The sequence below is a fragment of the Hirundo rustica genome, chromosome 10, assembly GCF_015227805.2.
Source record: "Hirundo rustica isolate bHirRus1 chromosome 10, bHirRus1.pri.v3, whole genome shotgun sequence".
NCBI classification, from domain to species: Eukaryota; Metazoa; Chordata; class Aves; order Passeriformes; family Hirundinidae; genus Hirundo; species Hirundo rustica.
Genome location: NC_053459.1, coordinates 14,029,988 through 14,049,522, shown reverse-complemented (window position 1 = coordinate 14,049,522; position 19,535 = coordinate 14,029,988). Strand labels below are relative to the sequence as shown.

Sequence of the window (19,535 nt, the reverse complement as noted above, 5' to 3'; positions counted from 1 at the left end):
TTAGATCGTCAGCAAAATTGGTCTTTAAGACAGAAGAATGTCTGAATTCTGATTGTTAACTTCCAAAAGCTCAGTTTCTGGATTAAAACTCCTTTTTATGACAAAGTCTTTCACTTCTTTGGACATGAAGAACCTGCCTCTTATCTCTAGTACATTGAAAATCTTGAGGCAAAGAACTGTCATAGAGCATGTTATTAGAAAGTATTAGAAAGTATAGAAAGTAGTAGTATTTTCTACTAAGTATGATTAACTTGTTCTTGTTAAAATCTGTTCATTTTAAATGTTTTAGGACTATGGAATTAATAATTTGCCATTTCAATGATATGGAACACTTTCTTTTTTATTTTTTTATTTCTCCCAGTTGGAAATAAATGCACCTGATAATATTGAAAACCCTGAAAAAAGCATCAAGAGACAAGCTTTCATTTCAACTTTTAAAATTTCAAGACTGTAACTTCACATCTATTTTGCATTCACTAAATTATTTAATATTAACCATTCTGATGTGATGGTACATCCAAAAGATTTCTGAAGAAATTACTTTTTTCAGACTAGTTGTCTTTTCCCTAAACTAACAAAATTACTTCAAACACATTGCAGTGTGCAGATAGTGTAATCAAAAGTACACAAGTTTTATTCCAGGCTATGTGTTTGCCTAACATAGGCAGGATTGATAAGGCTCCTGTATTTTAACATGTGCTTTTCATGGCTGAGCTCTGCTTTCAGTGTAAAGGCTTCCAGACTTTTCTCTCTTAAGTCAGAATTCCTTCTTGAAGGCATCAATGCACAAGGTGCAGTCATCTCCAGATCTAATGTTGTCTATGCATGACCCAAGACAAAACCATAGTCTTGTAATCCTAGAGCCACAGCAAGTGAAAGGAACTGAAAGATGTCATTTAGCACATACTTCAAAGGAGACTCTGCTCGGCCAAAAAAGGACAAACGTATTCTACAAAGAGTTGTCTTTTATATATTGGGGGTTTTTAAAGTTTGAAGATCCTGTACTAACTTAGTGCTCTCTAAAAGTTCATTTAGAGAATAAGACAGGCCAAACCATTAAGTTTTCTTGTGTGTTGCAAGTCTTCTATGGACTCTTATCCCAAATGATGCTTTACCACACATTTACGTGCGTTATTGCAGTGTGAAAGTTAAATGTAATTCATAACACACTTCAGAATTTGTAGTTAAGGTTTTGTGTCTGTAATCACTGCAAATACTATACCCATTAACCATGGTTTTGCAGCTTTTTATTTTCCTCATAAGCATAGCACTAGTAGCTGGAAATTGTGCATTCGGAGTGATGTAATAAGATTATCTGTAACCAGCTAAAATATAATGTGGATTACTTCTAAAGAGGTGTTTGAATTAATGGTATGTTGAAGAAATCAGTTAAAGTTTTTATTTCTTTCTTTTAGTGTCATCTGCCGGAGTCTAGCACATAGCAGCTATGGAATAAAGAGAAAATCACCGCTTCAAAACCTGCATCTTGTTTCCCGAAGTATACATCATCCCTGCTATCCAAGTTCAAAGTTCCAGAGACCTCCATTAAGGATATCCGTTCAGCAGTTCTCTTCTCTGAATCGTCTTCCCCTTCACAAAACAAAACTTTTAAATGTAAAACATGGATACCAGTCCCACAGGAACTTTTGGCTGGCCAGATTAGCCTCCAGGCTTCTCAAAGTTCGCTATCTCATCTTAGGATCTGCAGTAGGAGGTGGCTACACAGCTAAGAAGGTATTTGTCTCTGGAATCTACTTTATCCATTTTGTCTTTGTTATTATATACTTCAAAACACAAGTTCTTATTATAGCCACAAAAATACAAGATGCCATTGCCTGGTTAACTGATGATAACAAAGATAAGTGAATATGGAAGACATTGTTTAGAAAACTACTATATATCTTAAGAGATCCAAGTACTACTCATATCTAAGGATGGTGGGTTATTATGTTTTATGTGTAGGTAGTAGTTGCTCATACACTCCTCTCTGTACATTTCTTTTTCTATTTCTACCATGATTTTTTTCCCTTCTCTGTTAGACATATGAGCAGTGGAAGGACATGATGCCAGATCTCGAGGACTATAAGTGGATTGTTCCTGACTTCATTTGGGAGCTTGATGAACTTGTTGACTTCGGTATCACAAACTATGATGTTACTCTGTCTAAAGACTGTCATATGTAAAGCTTTAAACATAGGAGTGTAGGTCCTCAGGGCCTCATTCCAGTAACTTTTCAGATGTAATTTAAGTGGACTTTTATTTTTGGAGTTTGATGTGTATTTGTAAGAAGAAATTAAGCTCTGTTTAGTGTGGATATTCCCTAATGCGTCGTTTCATTTGATAATGTTCTTGGTCATTTCCTAAAGCCTTATAATGCCATTAGTGAAAGGGGAGTTGCAGCATGATCAAGGACACTCACACAGGTTTTGGTAGTATTACGCAGAAAAGTCTTTATTTCTATATGAATGACTTACAAGTGAAGATATAAATAGATCAGTAAAAAATATGTGAGTAAAAGACCAGTTGAAAATGCAGAATAGTGAACATGCCTATCTACACAATTATCTTGAAGATACTGAAGAAAATGAAAAATAGAGACTTGCTTTCGTGAGCCTTCTGGTTGCAGTAGAGGCTTTTGTGTATTTTTAGATGAAAGACAGATCTGCAAATCAAGCACTGACTTATATTTTATATGCAGGGTAGAAATCTGGTCTTTTTTTAAAAAATCATCTCTATGAAGATTTTACTGCATGAAATAGTAGAATGGCTTGGATTGGGAGGGAATTTACTTAGTTGCAACCTCCATGCCATGTGATAATTGCAGAGATTGAGAACGGATTCAAGTTCTTCTTGTTCTTGCTGCACGTGGACACTACATTTTTATAGTACTTTGAAGCTAATCATTTTTACTTTTTAAGGATCACAAAATTGGCTTGTTTATGAAATTGAAAACTAAGCTTTTCTTAAAATGATTCAAGACATGAGCACAGTTGCGGTTTCACATAATTTTAAAACATCCTCTACGAAGTATGTGAAAGAATAATGTATGAAATGTGGTAAAATGCAGCAATAAGTTTTCAGCAATTGTAAAGTACCTGTGGCAGCCAACTTATCAGGAGGTTCAAAGTCTAAAAAAGCGAGTGGTTTTTCAGATGTGACAAGTCTTTCCCAACAGTAGTGGGGGGAGGTGCATGTGGAAAGAAACGTCTTTATTATTTTTAAAATAAATTTTTAAAAGCCGTATCCTGAAACAGTTGCTAAGTTTTATAGCCTAAGCTATTTTTGTTTACAAAAATAATAGAAAAAGGCCTGACTCACTAACTCTTGTACTGTTTTCCTAGAAAAACTTGTCAAAGCCCTCCCTGATGCAGATGACCTTGCCAAACTTCTGCCTGACTTTGACAAGATTGGAGAGAGCCTTGCTTCACTGAAAGGATTTCTTTCTCCTGGTGAGAACAAATTTTAAGCTAAGTTTTAATTTCAAAAGCTGAACCTATTTCAAGATGAGGGTATAAGTATGTCCTTAGATGCTAAATTGTGTTTGCATTGAATATCTCTTCTGAAAGTGTTGTGGACACAAGTAAGTGTAATTTATTTTTAAAAGAGAGAATTCTAGTAGCAAGTGCAGAGAAGTAAAATGTGAAATTGAATATAAAACCAGAATTCTTAAACAGCTCTAAACTTCCAGCTTGAAAGCTCAATTCTTCAGTGAGTCAGAGAAGCTGGATGTGTCCAGCTAGAACTTGGTGAGAATGTCACTGGACAATAGCAATATCACAGCTGTTACAGGAGAAGAGAGTTGGATTGTTAAGAGCGAAGGTTCTTAATGTTGCAAGCCTGTAAAATAGGGGATTTTACAAAATAGGCAAAGGTATTCTTCTGGGTTGAATGGTGTTTTCCCTCTGGTCGTGGACCCAGGAAAATTTGCTTGGAGATTTAGGTTTGGTGGGGCAGTGTTTCCAAGGAACAGGCAAGAGTTTTAAATCCTTCAGAAAAGGCACAGGGATGGTTTGTCTGTTCAGTGTATCCAGGCAGTAGCAGGCTTAACAGTTTTCAGGTTTTGGCAGACTTAAATGAGACATTTCTATCACTAGGCTTTTTAAAAGTGAGAACAATTAGATTTGGTCATCATATCTGACTTGTTGATGAACACAGCTGAAAACTTCATTCATTCTTATAATGAACAGCGAGATTATTTGTATTATATACTTTAGTAATTATGAAACCACATAAATTTGTATTCATGAAACCTTCTATCAGTGTGGGGTTATATCATTTTTCTAAGTATGTTTAAAAATATTTTCATATCAATGTGCATAAGAAGTGGGTGGGGTTTTTTTGTTTCTTTAAAATACTGTCAATGGCAGAATTAATTTATTGATCTTACAAATGCAGCGAGAATCTAAGTAGGGGCCAATTTCAGCAGAGTGACAAGTAGATTACAATCTCCTATGTATTTTAGCTGTTTAAAATTTTAACAGTTTAAAATTGTGTTATTGACTGATAGTGAGATGTCGCCAATTACTTGTTATTACACTCACACTGGCTTAGTGGCCATTTATGATTGTGTGGTTCTCCAAATGAAACAAAGATCCCTCATCTTTATTCTGCATTTTGTTTTGTGTTTATAATTTTTATTTCCCCTCTTCTGCTGATTTTTCACAGGTTACAATTTGGTTAGTGAAGTCATAGGAGCTTCTGATCTACTTCTGTTGTTAGGTGTGTAAAAGCCCTTTTTCCTGCCCTTAATCTGCCTTTTTACAGCAAACTGTTAAAGCACTACTATATTGAGTGAATATCAATATGAATACAACTATTTACAGCAACTTAATATGGATTTACAAGTACTTTCCAACTATTTTTAAAATACTTCATAGAATCACAGCATCTCAGAATAAGCGGAGTTGGAAGGGACCCATCAGGATCAAGTCCAACTCCTGGCCTTTTTCAGGGATATGTTAAAAATCCCACCATGTGCCTGAGAAATGTCTAAAAGCTTTTTGAGCTCTGGCAGGCTTGGTGCTGTGACCACTTCCCTGGGGAGCCTGTTCTGGTGCCCAGCCACCCTCTGGGTGAAGAACCTTTTCTTGACCTACGTTCCTCCCCTGTAAGAATGAATAGATGAGCAGTTAATACATCTGTCACAGTCCTTAGCAGATGCTTTTTATTTCAGGCTTGTTCCAGAGGCTTCTTTTGAAAGCCTGTATTTACAATAGGAAAGATTTTATTTTTTTTTTCTCAGTATGGTAACATCAATGGATCTTGTATTATCCTTCTGTCCTTCTCAAAAATGAATTCTACAGTATTTTGAGAACTTTTAATAGTCTTATTGAAGCTGCCTCCTCCCTTGTGATATCACTAATCTAAGTCATAACTAGATATAGAATTTTCAGATGGGTTTTAAACTGATTTTCTTCTTCAGTTTCATAAGATGATTTTTTTTTATAGGAACTTCATAGGGGTTGAAGCTTTAATTTTCTGTTAGGTATAGTTAGAGAATCTTTAAGTGCCTTTTGCATCTTATTGTTAGTTTCTGTAATTGTGTCCTAGGTTCTCCAGGAGAAACAGCATTCCGGGCTACTGACCAGGGATACGACAGTGACAAACAGTTCAAGAAGGTAATTACTCACTTGCAAACCTGAAAATGTCTTTATAAACAGGTATTTTTAGTTTGAAAGTGCAGCAGTAGCCCATTGCAGAAGTTCATTCGAAGCAGCTTGAAAATAATTTTTTGTTGAAAATTAGTTCAGTATACATTACTGCTTTTTTTATATAAAAGTAGTGCAGTGATAACATTTTGGCATAAGGAAATACAAGACAGATGTGAAAGTGTTTAGTAAATGCATTATTAAGAAAATTGGTCTGTAATAAGAATGTGATTTTAAATATTGTTATGTGAATTTGCAGTTTTTCAAGGCATGGTCTCCATGGCACTTGAGTTTATAACTTATTACTGAAGTTGGTTTAGGCATTTGTTTTTAAGCATTTCTGCTTGCAGTCTCATTTTCACAGTTGTAATTGTTACTTAAGAATTTCTGACTTAAAGAATATCCATTACTTAAAGTAGTCTGTTTTTTATGTTTTTTATCTAAATAAAGCATACAGCATATTTTTGTTACTATTCTCTGGAAAATAATGTTACTATATTTTGAAAACGTAAAGGTTTTTAGCACTTTTTTTCTTGAAGTCAAGAAGGTGAATTTTATTTTTTTTGTTTTCATGAACATTTCTGTTAAATTCCTAAGTTGTCATGTTGCTCATTCTTTAAAGGCTTACTTTTCCTGTATTTATGTTTAAAAATTGTTTTACAAAAGTGTAAGGAGAACAATATATATCAGGGAATTTGTAAATTATCATATACTTATTTTTGAACTGAAACTTTCTGGACTGTAACTGAGGCTTTTCCATAAACAACTTTTCTGTATATGCAGGCATGTATACATTTATCCATATTAATTCTGCATGGTAATACATAGTGAAACATGTACAAAATTCAGATCTGACAACAATTTTCCCCCCTGTAGAACAGTGATGAATTTTTACATGAGAATTAACCTAGCTTTTTATTTCCCCTTTGTCTGTAAACTGTGTTTTTCTCCAGAGTGATTGCTTAGCACAGGTTTCACTGTGTAAAATGTAAAGAACACCTTGCTGTTGATTTGTGGGGAAGTGGCCATCTTAGTTTATTGTCTCTGTTAATTGAAATAACTGACACCTTTTCTGAATATCACTAATATCATTAAAACTTGTTACAATCCTGTGCTTGTTTTGGAGGCAGTGACATCTGCATTTTAACTTTGACTGTGGTATGGAAAATATCACCAGATTAAATAAATATGATTAAGAAAATGTTGTCTGGTCTAATAATTATATCTGATAAGAGATAATTTAACTGTTAATTTGCTAATTAGTGTGATCAGGTTTTTTATTTGAATATTTTATTAAACTGTGTGACTGTAGTTGGAAAGGATTCTTTTCATACTTTATTGTGGAATAAGAGTGACATGTACCAGTTGTCTTTGAAAGTAATTGTTCATTAAATAATTAGATTTGATGACTGTAGACTTCTGTTACATTTCCTGCTTAAATGCTGAAAGGCCTTCGTGGCAGATTTTGTTCATAGCTTTTTCTTGTATTTTTTGACCCATAGCATAATCTTTAAAGGGAATGTGTTGGATCATACCAAGAGTTTCCTTGTCTGAAAAATGGCAAAATATTAATATTGTTCTTCTAATACTAAATGTAGCCATGAGGCTTCCTCTGCTTGCTGCTGTGTAGTAATGAAATATTTTGCCTGAGTTCCTGGCACAGTTCTAGTGCATTTGCTGGTCTGGCATTAGAGGCATTTATTAAATCTGAAAGTGGCTCAGTAAAATGCAAATGAGAAGATTTTTCTATGCTTCAAATTATATAAATTACTGTTTAACAAATGTTTATATTTGGTCATTTGATTGTGTCCCTCGTTTTATCCATTCTCTTGTGTTGTTTATCCTTATGTGTACATGCCTGTGTGTGTATTTCATGCAACAAATGTATACCTTGATGATGGATGTCTTGAATTCTTACACCAAAGTTCTGTTTCAGAGCTTGTTTTGATTCCTAAAGTGTATTTTTGAAACATTTAATTTCACTGAATGTTTTCTTAGAATATGTTTTTGAAGAGCTTTATTTAAGTAGCTAATTAATATTCTTCTCTGCATTCTATGAGATAAACAGTTCATAAATTTCTGGTAGATGCTTTCTCAACCCATTTTGAAAGACAGCTCACCATTATAGGATTGTTTGTTGTGGAGGGAGAAGAGTGGAAAACTGAGCTTTGTGGAAATGCTGAATGAGTAGAAGAATAAGCATCAAGTTTTAGGGCGTTTTGGAATGATCAGAAAGGGTTATGACATCATGAATTTAAACTGCAGTGTGTTACAGAAGTGGAGAGGGAGATTTTTTTTTTACGTTCAAGAAACTATTTGTCTTCTGCTAGTTTGAGAAAGTTAAGTAGCGGGCAAAATCACCTTTTTATAAACTATCTGTATTTTGCTAGGAATAAAAACTAAGCAAAAAAACCCTAAAGAACTTTTACTGAAAAAGCTGAACTGAACAGTTTGATAATATTTAGGGTAGTTATAATAGAATTTTTTAAATATTTAGATGCTTAGTTAAAGTTGAATATGATTGTAAAATGTTGCTAAATGTTGGTTGCTTTATTCTACATGGATTTGCAAAATGCATGGTTTTGCTGGCTCTATCCACTCCAGCTAGCAAGAGATCTTGCTAATGAAATTTCACTTTTGTTTGAACTGACCTGTTCATACCTGATTTTCATCTGTCTTTGTCATGCCTTTTGGTTTAACTTTGTTTTCCTTACACCCCAAATTTTTCCTCTCCTTTTTATTATAAACTCACGGCAGGGCCTGCTTGGGGAGCTCATTCTGTTACAACAGCAAATCCAGCAGCATGAAGAGGAAGCACGCCGAGCCTCTGGCTTCTCTTCCCAGCAGAAGCGAAAGGTGATGGCTTAAGGGACGATATGTTCTGCATTCACTCTAATCAAATACTTCAGCTCCCTGCATTTGAGCTAGCAAAGTCTAACTAATTAAATTGTGGACACGAATAATTGGCCAACTTCACTACAGATGTGTAGTCCTGTTTCAGTTTAACCAAGTTGCGTTTAAAGCATGATGTTAAAAGCAAAACAGGTATTTTGTGTTACTTTGAAATTGTACTATCTCTGCCTCTATAAAACTGTTATTTAAAGTAGTGTTGCTTGTTTATGGTCGCTCTGTCATGTAAGAGTGTAGCTATTTACAGGGAATATATCTCTGGAAACTTTTCTCCCCTGCTTTATACTGTTGTCAATCTGAAAATGACAGCAGCTCTTTAGTAATAATTTGGCACAGACAATTGAATACTGCTGGTAATAACAGTATCTACTGTATATTCATCAGTGGTAGTCCCTTGTCTGTTTTCCATCTTAAAGAAGAATGTTTACTGATTTGTTGTGCTTGTTGAACAGCTGCAGTTCTCTTTCCTTATTTAAGTTCTGATCATTTCATTAATTATTATATGGCTGGTTGGAAATTCCTCTTAAATTGAGATATTTTGGTTGTCTGATCTGTTGCAATCTGTAATTCTTGACCACATTGCTTTGTTAGCTGCTTTTGTGCCTCCTTAAAAGCCTTCTGATCGGTCCTGCTTTTCCACAGCTTTGGAATTGAGCCCTGAATACAGAACTTGATCTGAAGATAAATCCCACAGAAAGAGGAATGCTCTAAATATGAATGAAACTTTTAGATATATTTGCATAGCTGTAATTGTCATGCTTTTTAATCCATCAACAGAGGAAAATCAGTGTTCTCAGAAAGTATAGTAGTACTTCAGTGTTTTACTTTCTTGCCATATTATTTTATATGGTTTAGAGTTACAAACTCACTTGTCAGATTGTATACAGTTTATTGAGAGAGCTGGAGTATGGAATAGTAGACTGAAGTAATAATAAAATGTATTAACTTGTAAAATTTGCTGGAAAAACAACACAATATTTGGTACATAAAAATTTACCAGCCTAATAAACACAATCAGGAAGAAAAACGAGCTTGATACTACCTTTGTTTCTGATTGAGAGTCTGCTTTGTTAGTAATTTTTGTAACTAATTCCACAATTCCCAAGCTGTGAAGAAACTGCAAGGGCTATCTTTGTAAATGTTATCCTGCCCTCCATGTCAGGTACTGTGTTTTCAGAGGATTGGAGGTCTACCTTCCTTTGCGTACAGAAAGTTTTCACTTAGCATTCAGTGTGCTATTTGGCATACATGCTTTATGGCGAGGAATGAGTCTTGTTTGTCACGCTAACCTTTATGTTTGAATCAATTTGAAAGTGATGGTAAACTATTTTGTTTAATACCTTGATATGAGGGTATGGGTCAAAGAATTCAATCACTGATCCACGTTCTCTTTTGGAAGAACAAATTTGGGCTGTCATTAAGTCATTGCAGGCCCTTCTGGCAGGGCATAAACTAACCTTTTTTATTTTTTAACTGAGCTGGCTTGCTTGCATGTCTGTAGGAAGACGTGACTATTTTATTTCTGTTCTTGAAAGTTTGGTTGCCCATTTTACTTGCATATTTTTCCATTTTAATTTATTTACTCAGTATTAAATCTACTGCAGTTGTAAATTGAGTAACAGTAAAAACCATCTCACAATCAAGAGAAGATATTAAAAACAAAAATTTAATCCTCTCCTGTTGATTTTTTTGGGCCGCCTGTCGATAGTAAAATTATTTAGTCTGGTACAGCTGTGCTGTCCATTGCTGCTTGAATGCCTTTTGTCTGGGCATTGATATTTTCATTTAAATTATTGGAAGTCATTGTAGTTCTGCACATAATCAATTTAAAATTAGTCAAGTTAGAGAACGTGCAAGAACAAAAACTGTGGTTTCAAAGGTACTGGATTTTCAGATACACATAATTATTTTATGCAATATGCGACAAAGGCTGTTGGAAGGCAACTGCTGTGCAAAATTTGTAACTCTATAATGAGCTTTTGGACATCTTAGTGAACAGATAGCTCGGTGCAAGGGCCCTTGATTAAAAATAAATCTCCAGTATTCTTTTCTCATAATTGTTTAGAGTGGCAATGGGGAAAGGGGTGAATCTTGAGTTACAAACCATATTTAACTAGATTAAACAAATACTCATGTGCCTGTATAAACATACTTTAATAGTTGATTTTTTGGGGGAAGGGGGATAGAAATTGGAGATCAGTCTTATGTGACTGTTAGTACTTCAAATCGATGCTTTAGCTTTTATTGGCAACTTAAAAATTTCTAGGAATATTATGGACCACATATTCAAAATACTGTATGTACTAACATTGAAATCACACCTGTACCGAGCACTGAGGCAATGACATCATTCTAGAGCTGTTTGTTTGTTTTGACATAACTTGCCTAACATCCTTTTTAGAATTAAGCACCTAGTGCTAAATAATTCTTTGCTTCAGGTCTTGCAGCTTGAGACTGTGCAATATTTTGGCTTTCTGTGTTGAACAGAAGCATCAGCTCACACAGACATTGTCTGTAGGGAAGTGCTTCAGGGGTGCATCATGGCGCCACAAGTCCTTTGAGAAGAGCAGAGAGCAGGAAAATGTTATCTCCTTTGAAAGTCTTCAGCACATGAAAACACTTTGTTTTCCTTTTCTTTCCTAAATTTTCTTTCTTCTTTTGGCTCTTCCCATCATTCTCTTTGCCTTCCTGGTTTTATTTTCCCCTTCTATCTCTGAGGTGTTGGAGGTGTGTGTATATGTAATTGTTTATTTACACATAGCACCTTTTGGCTACATGCATCAAGTCCTCTGTTCAACTAACCCTGTTTCTGATGTACTTTTGCTACCACTGAACTAATTAACAACAATGAAGAGTTAATTTACAACATTTTGTCTTTGCTCTTTATGAAAGAAAATAACTGGAATAAGGTGGAATTGTCAGCTTGGATTTCTTTCTATAAAGTGCAGACACAATTCTTCGGGCTTTACAGCTAAATGATATTGATCACTATGAATAATTGTGGATTTTTCTTGTTTAGTCTGTAGCAACTGTTGTAAAGTTTTAGTAATGAAATTAATTTCTGTCAAGTAACAGTTATCCTCTGCATATTAGATAATATGCTCTTTCTCATCTGAAGCCAGCTTGAGTTGTAAATGTCACACGGGCTTAATCATGTGAACTTTATTTAAATATTGACACCCTCAGTAATTGTTTAGGTTCTTAATTTTTTTAAGCTGAATATTTCATTAGTCAACTATTAGATTTTGTTGTTTGTAAATATTTACTTCATAAGAATTTGTATTCCACCATTTATGCTTTTTGTCTTTGTGTTACTAAAAGGGGATTGTTTAAATCAACTGTTTACTGCAACTTGATGAACACGTTTTAGGAACATTTGGCTTAGAATGTTTCTTAATGCTTGATCTTATGAGATTAATGCCCTGAACCTCAAGATCTCTTGAAGTATAATATCCTAATTTTTACAGTTCTAATGTAATTTAAATTATTTTGAAATAACCCTTCACGACTGTCCTGATGATCTAAAATGTATGAAGTTGTGCAGCACATTTAGAATTCTGACAAACAAATATGAAATAAGAATGCATAAAAATATTCATAAATAGTGAATACTCACCCAGAAGTATTTTCTGTAGCAAGCAAATGTTCAGTGATTTTATGACATTAGGATGGTGCTAATTCAGAAAATGAATATACAAAATCCTGAGAATTTGACCTCTAAAACTACATTTAGTTCAGTGGCCAGAAATCTCAGCAGCATATGGAGCTGTTTTTCCTTAAGCCCACTTTCCCAGTGTTAAGTCTTGAAGGGTTAATTTTAACATTTGCATGTACTGAAATTCAGACAATTCTCTGATGTGAACCTCCTCTTGCAGATGGGGCTTTCCATCAGCTTTAAATTTCAAATGCTAAGTGAAGAATTTTAATGGCTGTAAAATGCATGTCAAGTCACTTTTCTTATGTGGAATGAAGCTTTCAGTTCTTAATTTGATTACTTAGAGTGCTTAAATTAAACAAGTGATGGTAGCCATGATTATTTTTCTTTGTAGGTTTCTGACAAAGAGAAGATCGATCAACTTCAAGAGGAACTTCTACGCACTCAGGTGACTTTTCTGAGTTATTGATGCCTTAAGTAGTGATTTATGTGCAGCTGACTCAGATTTACTAGACAAAAGCACACCTGAAATATATTTGGTAAAAATGCAGTGCTTTTTTCAGTCTCTAAATATATCAATGCAGAGTCCCCTGTGTTGGCACAGACCAAAGATCCGTCTAGTCTGTTCTTCTCTGACAGTGACTTACTGATGCATGACCTCATTCCAACCAAGTTTTAATCTCTCCTTGATTAGCAAGGCAGAAACTAGTTATTTGTAAGCTAGGTTTTTTCAGGAATGATGCACATTAGTCATATTTGTCAGTGTTCTGGTTTACTTGTTCATGTTAATGTACAATTGATCTTTTTTCTGCAGGCTTCTAAATTGATTGTCTCTTTGGCTCAGCTGCATTGTTTTACAAGGGCTTTCCTAACCTCGTTATATGTTTGCTAGTTTTGAGTGCATTTATTACTTACCTTTTTTTTAAGGACATAGTGAAATTTGATTTGTTTTTAATGTTGTAGAAAAACATTTTCAGAGTAGATGTCAAAACTCTATGCATCTCTCATCTTCAGAGTACTGTTGCAATCTCCTAAACAGGGGTAGGCTGGTACAGTTGTGTCTCGATCTGAGGTTTTATGCTGAAGGAAAGGTCTAAATGAGGCTTGCATATTTATATTCAAGCTCCATTTTGATTGAATGGCCAGTTCCCACTGACACAGATTTCTATCTGATTCTGTATGTGTAGCTTCTTTGAAAATGATACATAAGATGCTTAAAGATTGATCTTTGTGTCCTGAGGTTTGAACAGTGTGGTCCTATAAAAAGTTTTGAAGCAAAGGAGTTGCATTGCAAAAAAAAGTAATTCTAACACTATTCTCTTGGTGACCTCGTATTCCTAATAACTGGTGATCACAAAGGTTTCTATATTTTTGAAAGACCTGCCTGAAGGATTATAAGTTTTTGATATGTAGAACTTTGCTCATGGGAATCTACTATGTCCATAATTAACGAATACATTTGTACTATTTTTGTAGCTTAAATACCAAAGAATGCTTGAGCGATTAGAGAAGGAGAATAAAGAATTAAGAAAATTGGTGCTGCAAAGAGATGACAAGGGAATTCATCAGAGGAAGTTAAAGGTATGTGTTACAAAATCGCATTGAAATATGATTATGCCATGTTTTCCATTATGCTATTCTAAATTCCATTTGTTGATTCATATATAAACTTCTAACATTAGTTTAAAGATCCCTCTGTTAATTTTTTGAGTCTTCAAGACTTCTATACCTCCTTTATTTTTTAACCGTGTAACTTTTGGAAGTGGCTTCAGTTGACAAAACAAAGGAGTTACCATGTCTAACTAAATAATTTACCTAAGTGTTTGGGAAATGCGGCTTGGTTTTTTCATGTAGATTCTCTGTATTTTCTGATAATCTTGCTTCCAACTCTTCTTGAACACACAGTCTGATACTTTTGTGCTTTGACATGGGTCTCACTGAGTTTGGTAGTAGTAAGTTATGAGGTCAGGGAACATCATTTGGCTTTTGTTTTGTCTGCCAACATCCTGAGTATTCTAAAAATTGATGTTTTCTGTTTCTCTGTGTCATTTGTTAACCAATGTGGATCTTGCTCTTTTCTCTGGTAACTGAAAGATGAATCTTACTTGTGCAAAATAAGATTCATAACTCTAGATCCTTGTAAATGTTTATTGTTAATCAAACTAAGTAAATCTAGATGCTTAATGGAAGAAACTCAATTTAGCGTAACTTGAAAGCTGTGAAGTTTGCACTCGGTTCTCTTATGCTGTACATAGGAGCTCTCACTTTCCTCCTTCATCCACAGGAGTCAGGGAGTGACTTTACTTGGTATTGTATTTCATAGAACAAAGATCTGCTGTATAGACAGCTGTGGTTTCAAACCATCGTGAGAAAGGAAAAACTTTTTTACACAAGTTTACAGAAGAAGTAGTCTGAAACCTTTGTTCTCTGGTTTAGCTGTGTTTTCTCTATATACTTTTATTTTAGAAGTCCTTGATTGATATGTATTCTGAAGTACTTGACATCCTGTCTGATTATGATGCCAGTTACAACACTCAAGATCACCTACCTCGAGTAAGTAGATAACAAATTAAATGATTTTTACTGAACACCAGTTTTACAATTAAAGAGAGCATTTAATTATATTCCAGAACAATCCAGAGTTATTGCCAGGCTATTTTCTTGTAACCCCACCTTTTTGCTTAAGACATGTATTTTATTTTTAAAGCAATAATTTTGAAAATAACCAGTTTAACCCAGCTAAGCCTGTTTTGGCTCTTAGATAAACCCCGTCTAGATTCAGTTACTACTGCTGTGCTCAGCTTTTCATTTTAAATGGTTTTGGTCCGTGCACCGCATTCTCCTCAGCTTTGTAAAGTGGTTGTTGTTTCCCAGTGTGTGTGACTTGGGGGTGAGTGAGTAAAGGGGCCCTGTCCATCTCCCCACAGCAGTGCTGCTGTTGTGGGGGTGCTTGGGAAGAGATTAGCCTGACTGCTGCTGTAGGAGTGAGCCAGGAATGCTTCCTGCTTTCACCACCACCTGTAGCATGTAGGAAGCTGCTAAGATGGAGAAGCTTAGGATTCAGCTCTTTCCAGGCAAATGCAGCATCTACCAGATGAGTAGTAGATCTACCAGATGAGATGTTTTGCCTGCTGAAAGGATTTTGTGCAAGAAGAGAAGAGCTGCGTGCCATGAGAGCAACAAGCCCTTCCTCTCTTCATTAGGTGCCCTGCCAGGGTGCTTTGTGGACTGTGCTGTCTTAAGCACAGATCAATTTTTTGCTTGACTACAAGCTAATATTTCTTCAAAGATTCCATCTTTAAACCATTGCATTTATTATCAAGCAGAATACAGCTGGTGTTGATACAGAGTCATGTGTTCCTAGTCAGCTTTTGTCTGAACTTCCAAAATGTCCTTCCAAAAGCCAATGGCTGTTTAAACATTCACTTAAGGTGGTGGTGGTTGGAGACCAAAGTGCAGGAAAAACCAGCGTGTTAGAAATGATCGCCCAGGCTCGCATATTCCCTCGAGGATCTGGGGAGATGATGACACGTTCCCCTGTCAAGGTAAGAAACATCATCAGCTCTGAATCAGCATTATCTCTATTGTTCTCCTTCTGATTATGACCTTGATTGAAGCATATGTGTATACAGGTTTATAAAATGGCCTCTAAGCAAAGGAGTTGTTTCAGCCAATGACGAAAGCTCTGCAGGTCTGTGTGTGATCCATGTGTACTGTCTGAGTAGTAGCAATACCATTTAGTAATGTTGTGCTGAATAAGCATTACATAAAATTGTGTTTCTACTGGGGGAAGTGTACATATGCTATGTAAGTTTCATGTTTCTTTGTGTTGGATTTGCTATACTTTCTCATTAAAGCTTTTAACATTTAGGTAACCCTTAGTGAAGGTCCCCACCACGTGGCTTTATTTAAAGACAGCTCTCGGGAGTTTGATCTGACCAAAGAGGAGGATGTAAGTATAATAAAGTGACTAGAAGTTAATGAGACTTCTATTAATTCTCTAAATAATTTTGTGTCTCTGTGATCTCTTAAGCCCCTGTTTAATTAGAGTGAAAGATGTTTAGTGGGGCAAGGCATTGTATTAGTTATTAAATTATCTCTTCAGCTGGTACTGAAACGGATAAAATGTAGAGTGCTCCCTGTGCCAAGACACTTTTTGAAGCATGAAGTCACTCTGTTGTTTAGTGCCCTCCCCATTTTACCAAACTTACTAAACTTGCATTTGAAATAATGCTTATAAACTGAGATCTTCATCCCTGAATAAAAGTATCTTTCAGTGTGGGTAATTTTTCATCTTTCACAGTTACAAAGTTTTGTGTTTGATATTTTGCTTTTCTTGTAACAGCTTGCAGCTTTGAGAAATGAAATAGAAATCAGAATGAGAAATAGTGTGAAAGAAGGGTGCACTGTTAGCACTGAGGTAAGCCTTGTCAAATATTTAATGGCAAATATCTGTACGTGGATATGTTTTGTAAGTATTCTTCAGCTGGGAGACTGGTGAATCCAGTGTGCATATACTTTGTATTTTGCAGTATACAAAGTGTGTTTGGACTTAAAAACAGTTAAAATCAGTTTTATACAACAATTACTTGCATTAAAAGTTGCAGTTTCTGTTTAAAATGACAGCTTGTTACTGATTAAAACATAGGTGTGTGTGTTCATATAGTTTTATGTATGTGTGTTTGTCTGTGTAACTACACTCAAAGTAGGTGGTGTATAAACCTCTAATTCTGATTTTATTTCACAGACCATTTCCTTAAATGTGAAAGGTCCTGGTTTGCAGAGAATGGTATTGGTTGATTTACCTGGAGTCATTAGTGTAAGTATGCAGTAATTTAAAAAATGAACACATGGAAATCAGGTAGTGTTACTTGTGAGAACATTAGCAGTTGGGGATTTTTTTAACATCTTTTTTTTCTTTGTTTTTCTTCAAAAATTTATCTCCATATGCATATTAAAGACTGTGACTTCAGGTATGGCTCCAGATACAAAGGAAACAATCTTTAGCATCAGCAGGGCCTACATGCAGAATCCTAATGCCATCATCCTCTGTATTCAAGGTACTAAGAGTCTAAACAATTATCAATTTATATTTTTAATCATGGTTCTTATGTTACTCAGGAGTCTGTTCTGATGGTATTTTTCCTTTTGTGATAATTTGTGTAGTGTGCAAAACAGCATGATGTGGGATGTCTGTTTATTTGTCTGTTATGGCAATCTGCAAAATCTATGGCAAAAAGCAACTTTTTGCGTAGATTTTTTCTTAGCATTAAAGAAAAATGGTGGTAATAATAAAATTGAAGTTTTCCACAAAAGTGTTTTTGGAGGTAGCATGCAATTATATTGAGTATAATATAATGTTGAATATTTTGAGTGAGCTGGTACTTCCTCAAAGCTTACAGAACTACAACAAACTGGTTTGTTTTGATTCTGGGAACAAAGAAATTTTTCCACTATGTTTATCTACTGGGTTAAATTTGTAACAGGAAACTTACTTGATGGCTACTGTGTGTTAGATTACATAGCCGCTAAAATAAACTTTGTATTTATTTTAGATGGGTCAGTGGATGCAGAACGCAGTATTGTCACAGACTTAGTCAGCCAAATGGATCCCCAAGGAAAAAGGACAATATTTGTGTTGACTAAGGTTGATCTTGCAGAGAAAAATGTGGCTAGTCCAAACAGGGTGAGTTGAAACACTTTTTCACGTTGTGCTGGCTGAAGTCACACATGGTAAAATATTTGAGGTGCTGTCAGATATTGGACCTCACCTGCCTGTTCTAGATGGTTTTCAGTGCTTATTTCTGTATTAAGTATGATGGGGTTTTTTTGGTGGTTGTTGTTTTAATCTCAGGCCTTGCTTTTGATCAGCTTTGTGACTTCAGTCTCAGCTTCTGTAATACTGATTCTTTTCATGCACGTGACCTGAGCAAGTTCCATTTCCCAAAAAGGCTTAAGGATGTTCTGGGATAGATACTTTTGCTGTGATTTTGTTCTGCTGTGTTATGCCTTATCAGATTTATGCCTTTATTTTTTTCATTTGTTTTGTTTTCAATCTCAGTAGAACTCATAGTCCCACGACAAACTATTTCCTGCTGTAGTCTATGCATAGATATGACTAGATCTGGCCTTAAAACTGTGCTGAAGGAAGGAATGTCTCTGTGCAAAGTTAATTACTTATTTTTAATCCTTTATTTTCATAGATCCAGCAAATTATTGAAGGGAAACTCTTCCCAATGAAAGCTTTGGGTTATTTTGCAGTTGTTACTGGAAAAGGTAAAGAGAGCTCTAGTTCTGCTTATTTTGTCCTTGGTAGCCCAGAAAGCTGTCTAAATGGAACTGTTGCAGCACTCTTTCCTTTCTGCAGGAAACAGCAGTGAAAGCATTGAATCCATTAAAGAATATGAAGAGGAATTTTTTCAAAATTCAAAGCTGTTAAAGTATGTTGCTATTTTATTCCTTCTATTAAAAATGAGCCCGTGTTGGTTAATGCTAGCATCAGTTTTTCTTGCTGAATGTAAAAGGATTGCAATTGAGACACTAATTGAGATTTAGTATGCTTAAATTAAGTATCATGTTGAGGTGACCAATTTATCCTGGTTTCCTAATGCTTGCTGTAAGTCAGTGGAGACAGACAGGCATCTTCAGCCAGCAGTTGAGTCCACTGCAGTTCTGGGCCACTCTCCCAAGGTTTGTATGTCTCTCCATCTCCATTGGCTCTATGAGAACTAAGTTTCAGCCTGTGTCTAAGCACTTAGAGCTGAGAGGAGCGAATCCAGCCCAGAAGTGAGTTTTAGTGCTTCTAAACATCAGTTGTCTTGGTGTGACCGTGTTGTATTCAAAAGGTTAGTTTGTTGTTCTTGAGGAAGCTCACTGAGTGGAGTTTCGATTTCACAGGCTGGTATTCCTTAGGAGAGTACAGTACATGATCTTTGGGATTGTAGTACCTGCACTGCAACCTCTAGAATAAAAATTTATTTAGGGTGGGGTTTTTTGTTACTGTGTTTTGTTGTGGGGCCCTTTTCCCCTTGCTTGATGATCGATGCTGAGTAGATCAGAGGAGGAGACTGGAATTTGGGTTAGGTGCACAGTTACATGTTATTTTCTGCTCTGAGAAGCAAAGCTTTATTCTAGAGAGGAGAAAATGGGGGCCTAGAAGCATGGGTGTGCCAAGAACTTCCTCTAGCTGTCTTTCTTTACAGGACAAGTATGCTGAAAGCACATCAGGTAACAACCAAGAACTTAAGTCTTGCTGTGTCAGACTGCTTTTGGAAAATGGTGAGAGAGTCTGTGGAGCAGCAAGCAGATGCTTTTAAAGGTAA

General features: G+C 35.5%; 1 protein-coding gene across 4 annotated transcripts in view; it reads left to right on the top strand.

Annotated features, from left to right (window-relative positions):
- The window catches only part of OPA1 (OPA1 mitochondrial dynamin like GTPase), a 48,524-nt gene that overhangs the window by 1,734 nt on the left and 27,255 nt on the right, over positions 1-19,535 (top strand). The window contains exons 2-19 of one of the 4 annotated variants that reach the window (XM_040073735.2): positions 1,416-1,734; positions 2,040-2,136; positions 3,342-3,449; positions 4,666-4,719; positions 5,551-5,618; positions 8,406-8,504; positions 12,608-12,661; positions 13,690-13,794; positions 14,680-14,766; positions 15,645-15,758; positions 16,085-16,165; positions 16,559-16,633; positions 16,961-17,032; positions 17,174-17,273; positions 17,769-17,899; positions 18,417-18,489; positions 18,581-18,653; positions 19,416-19,531. In XM_040073735.2, coding sequence (XP_039929669.1) covers positions 1,416-1,734; positions 2,040-2,136; positions 3,342-3,449; positions 4,666-4,719; positions 5,551-5,618; positions 8,406-8,504; positions 12,608-12,661; positions 13,690-13,794; positions 14,680-14,766; positions 15,645-15,758; positions 16,085-16,165; positions 16,559-16,633; positions 16,961-17,032; positions 17,174-17,273; positions 17,769-17,899; positions 18,417-18,489; positions 18,581-18,653; positions 19,416-19,531 — 1,826 coding nt within the window. The remainder of the gene's footprint in view (positions 1-1,415; positions 1,735-2,039; positions 2,137-3,341; positions 3,450-4,665; positions 4,720-5,550; positions 5,619-8,405; positions 8,505-12,607; positions 12,662-13,689; positions 13,795-14,679; positions 14,767-15,644; positions 15,759-16,084; positions 16,166-16,558; positions 16,634-16,960; positions 17,033-17,173; positions 17,274-17,768; positions 17,900-18,416; positions 18,490-18,580; positions 18,654-19,415; positions 19,532-19,535) is intronic. The other 3 variants (XM_040073737.2, XM_040073738.2, XM_040073739.2) reach the window with 3 other exon arrangements.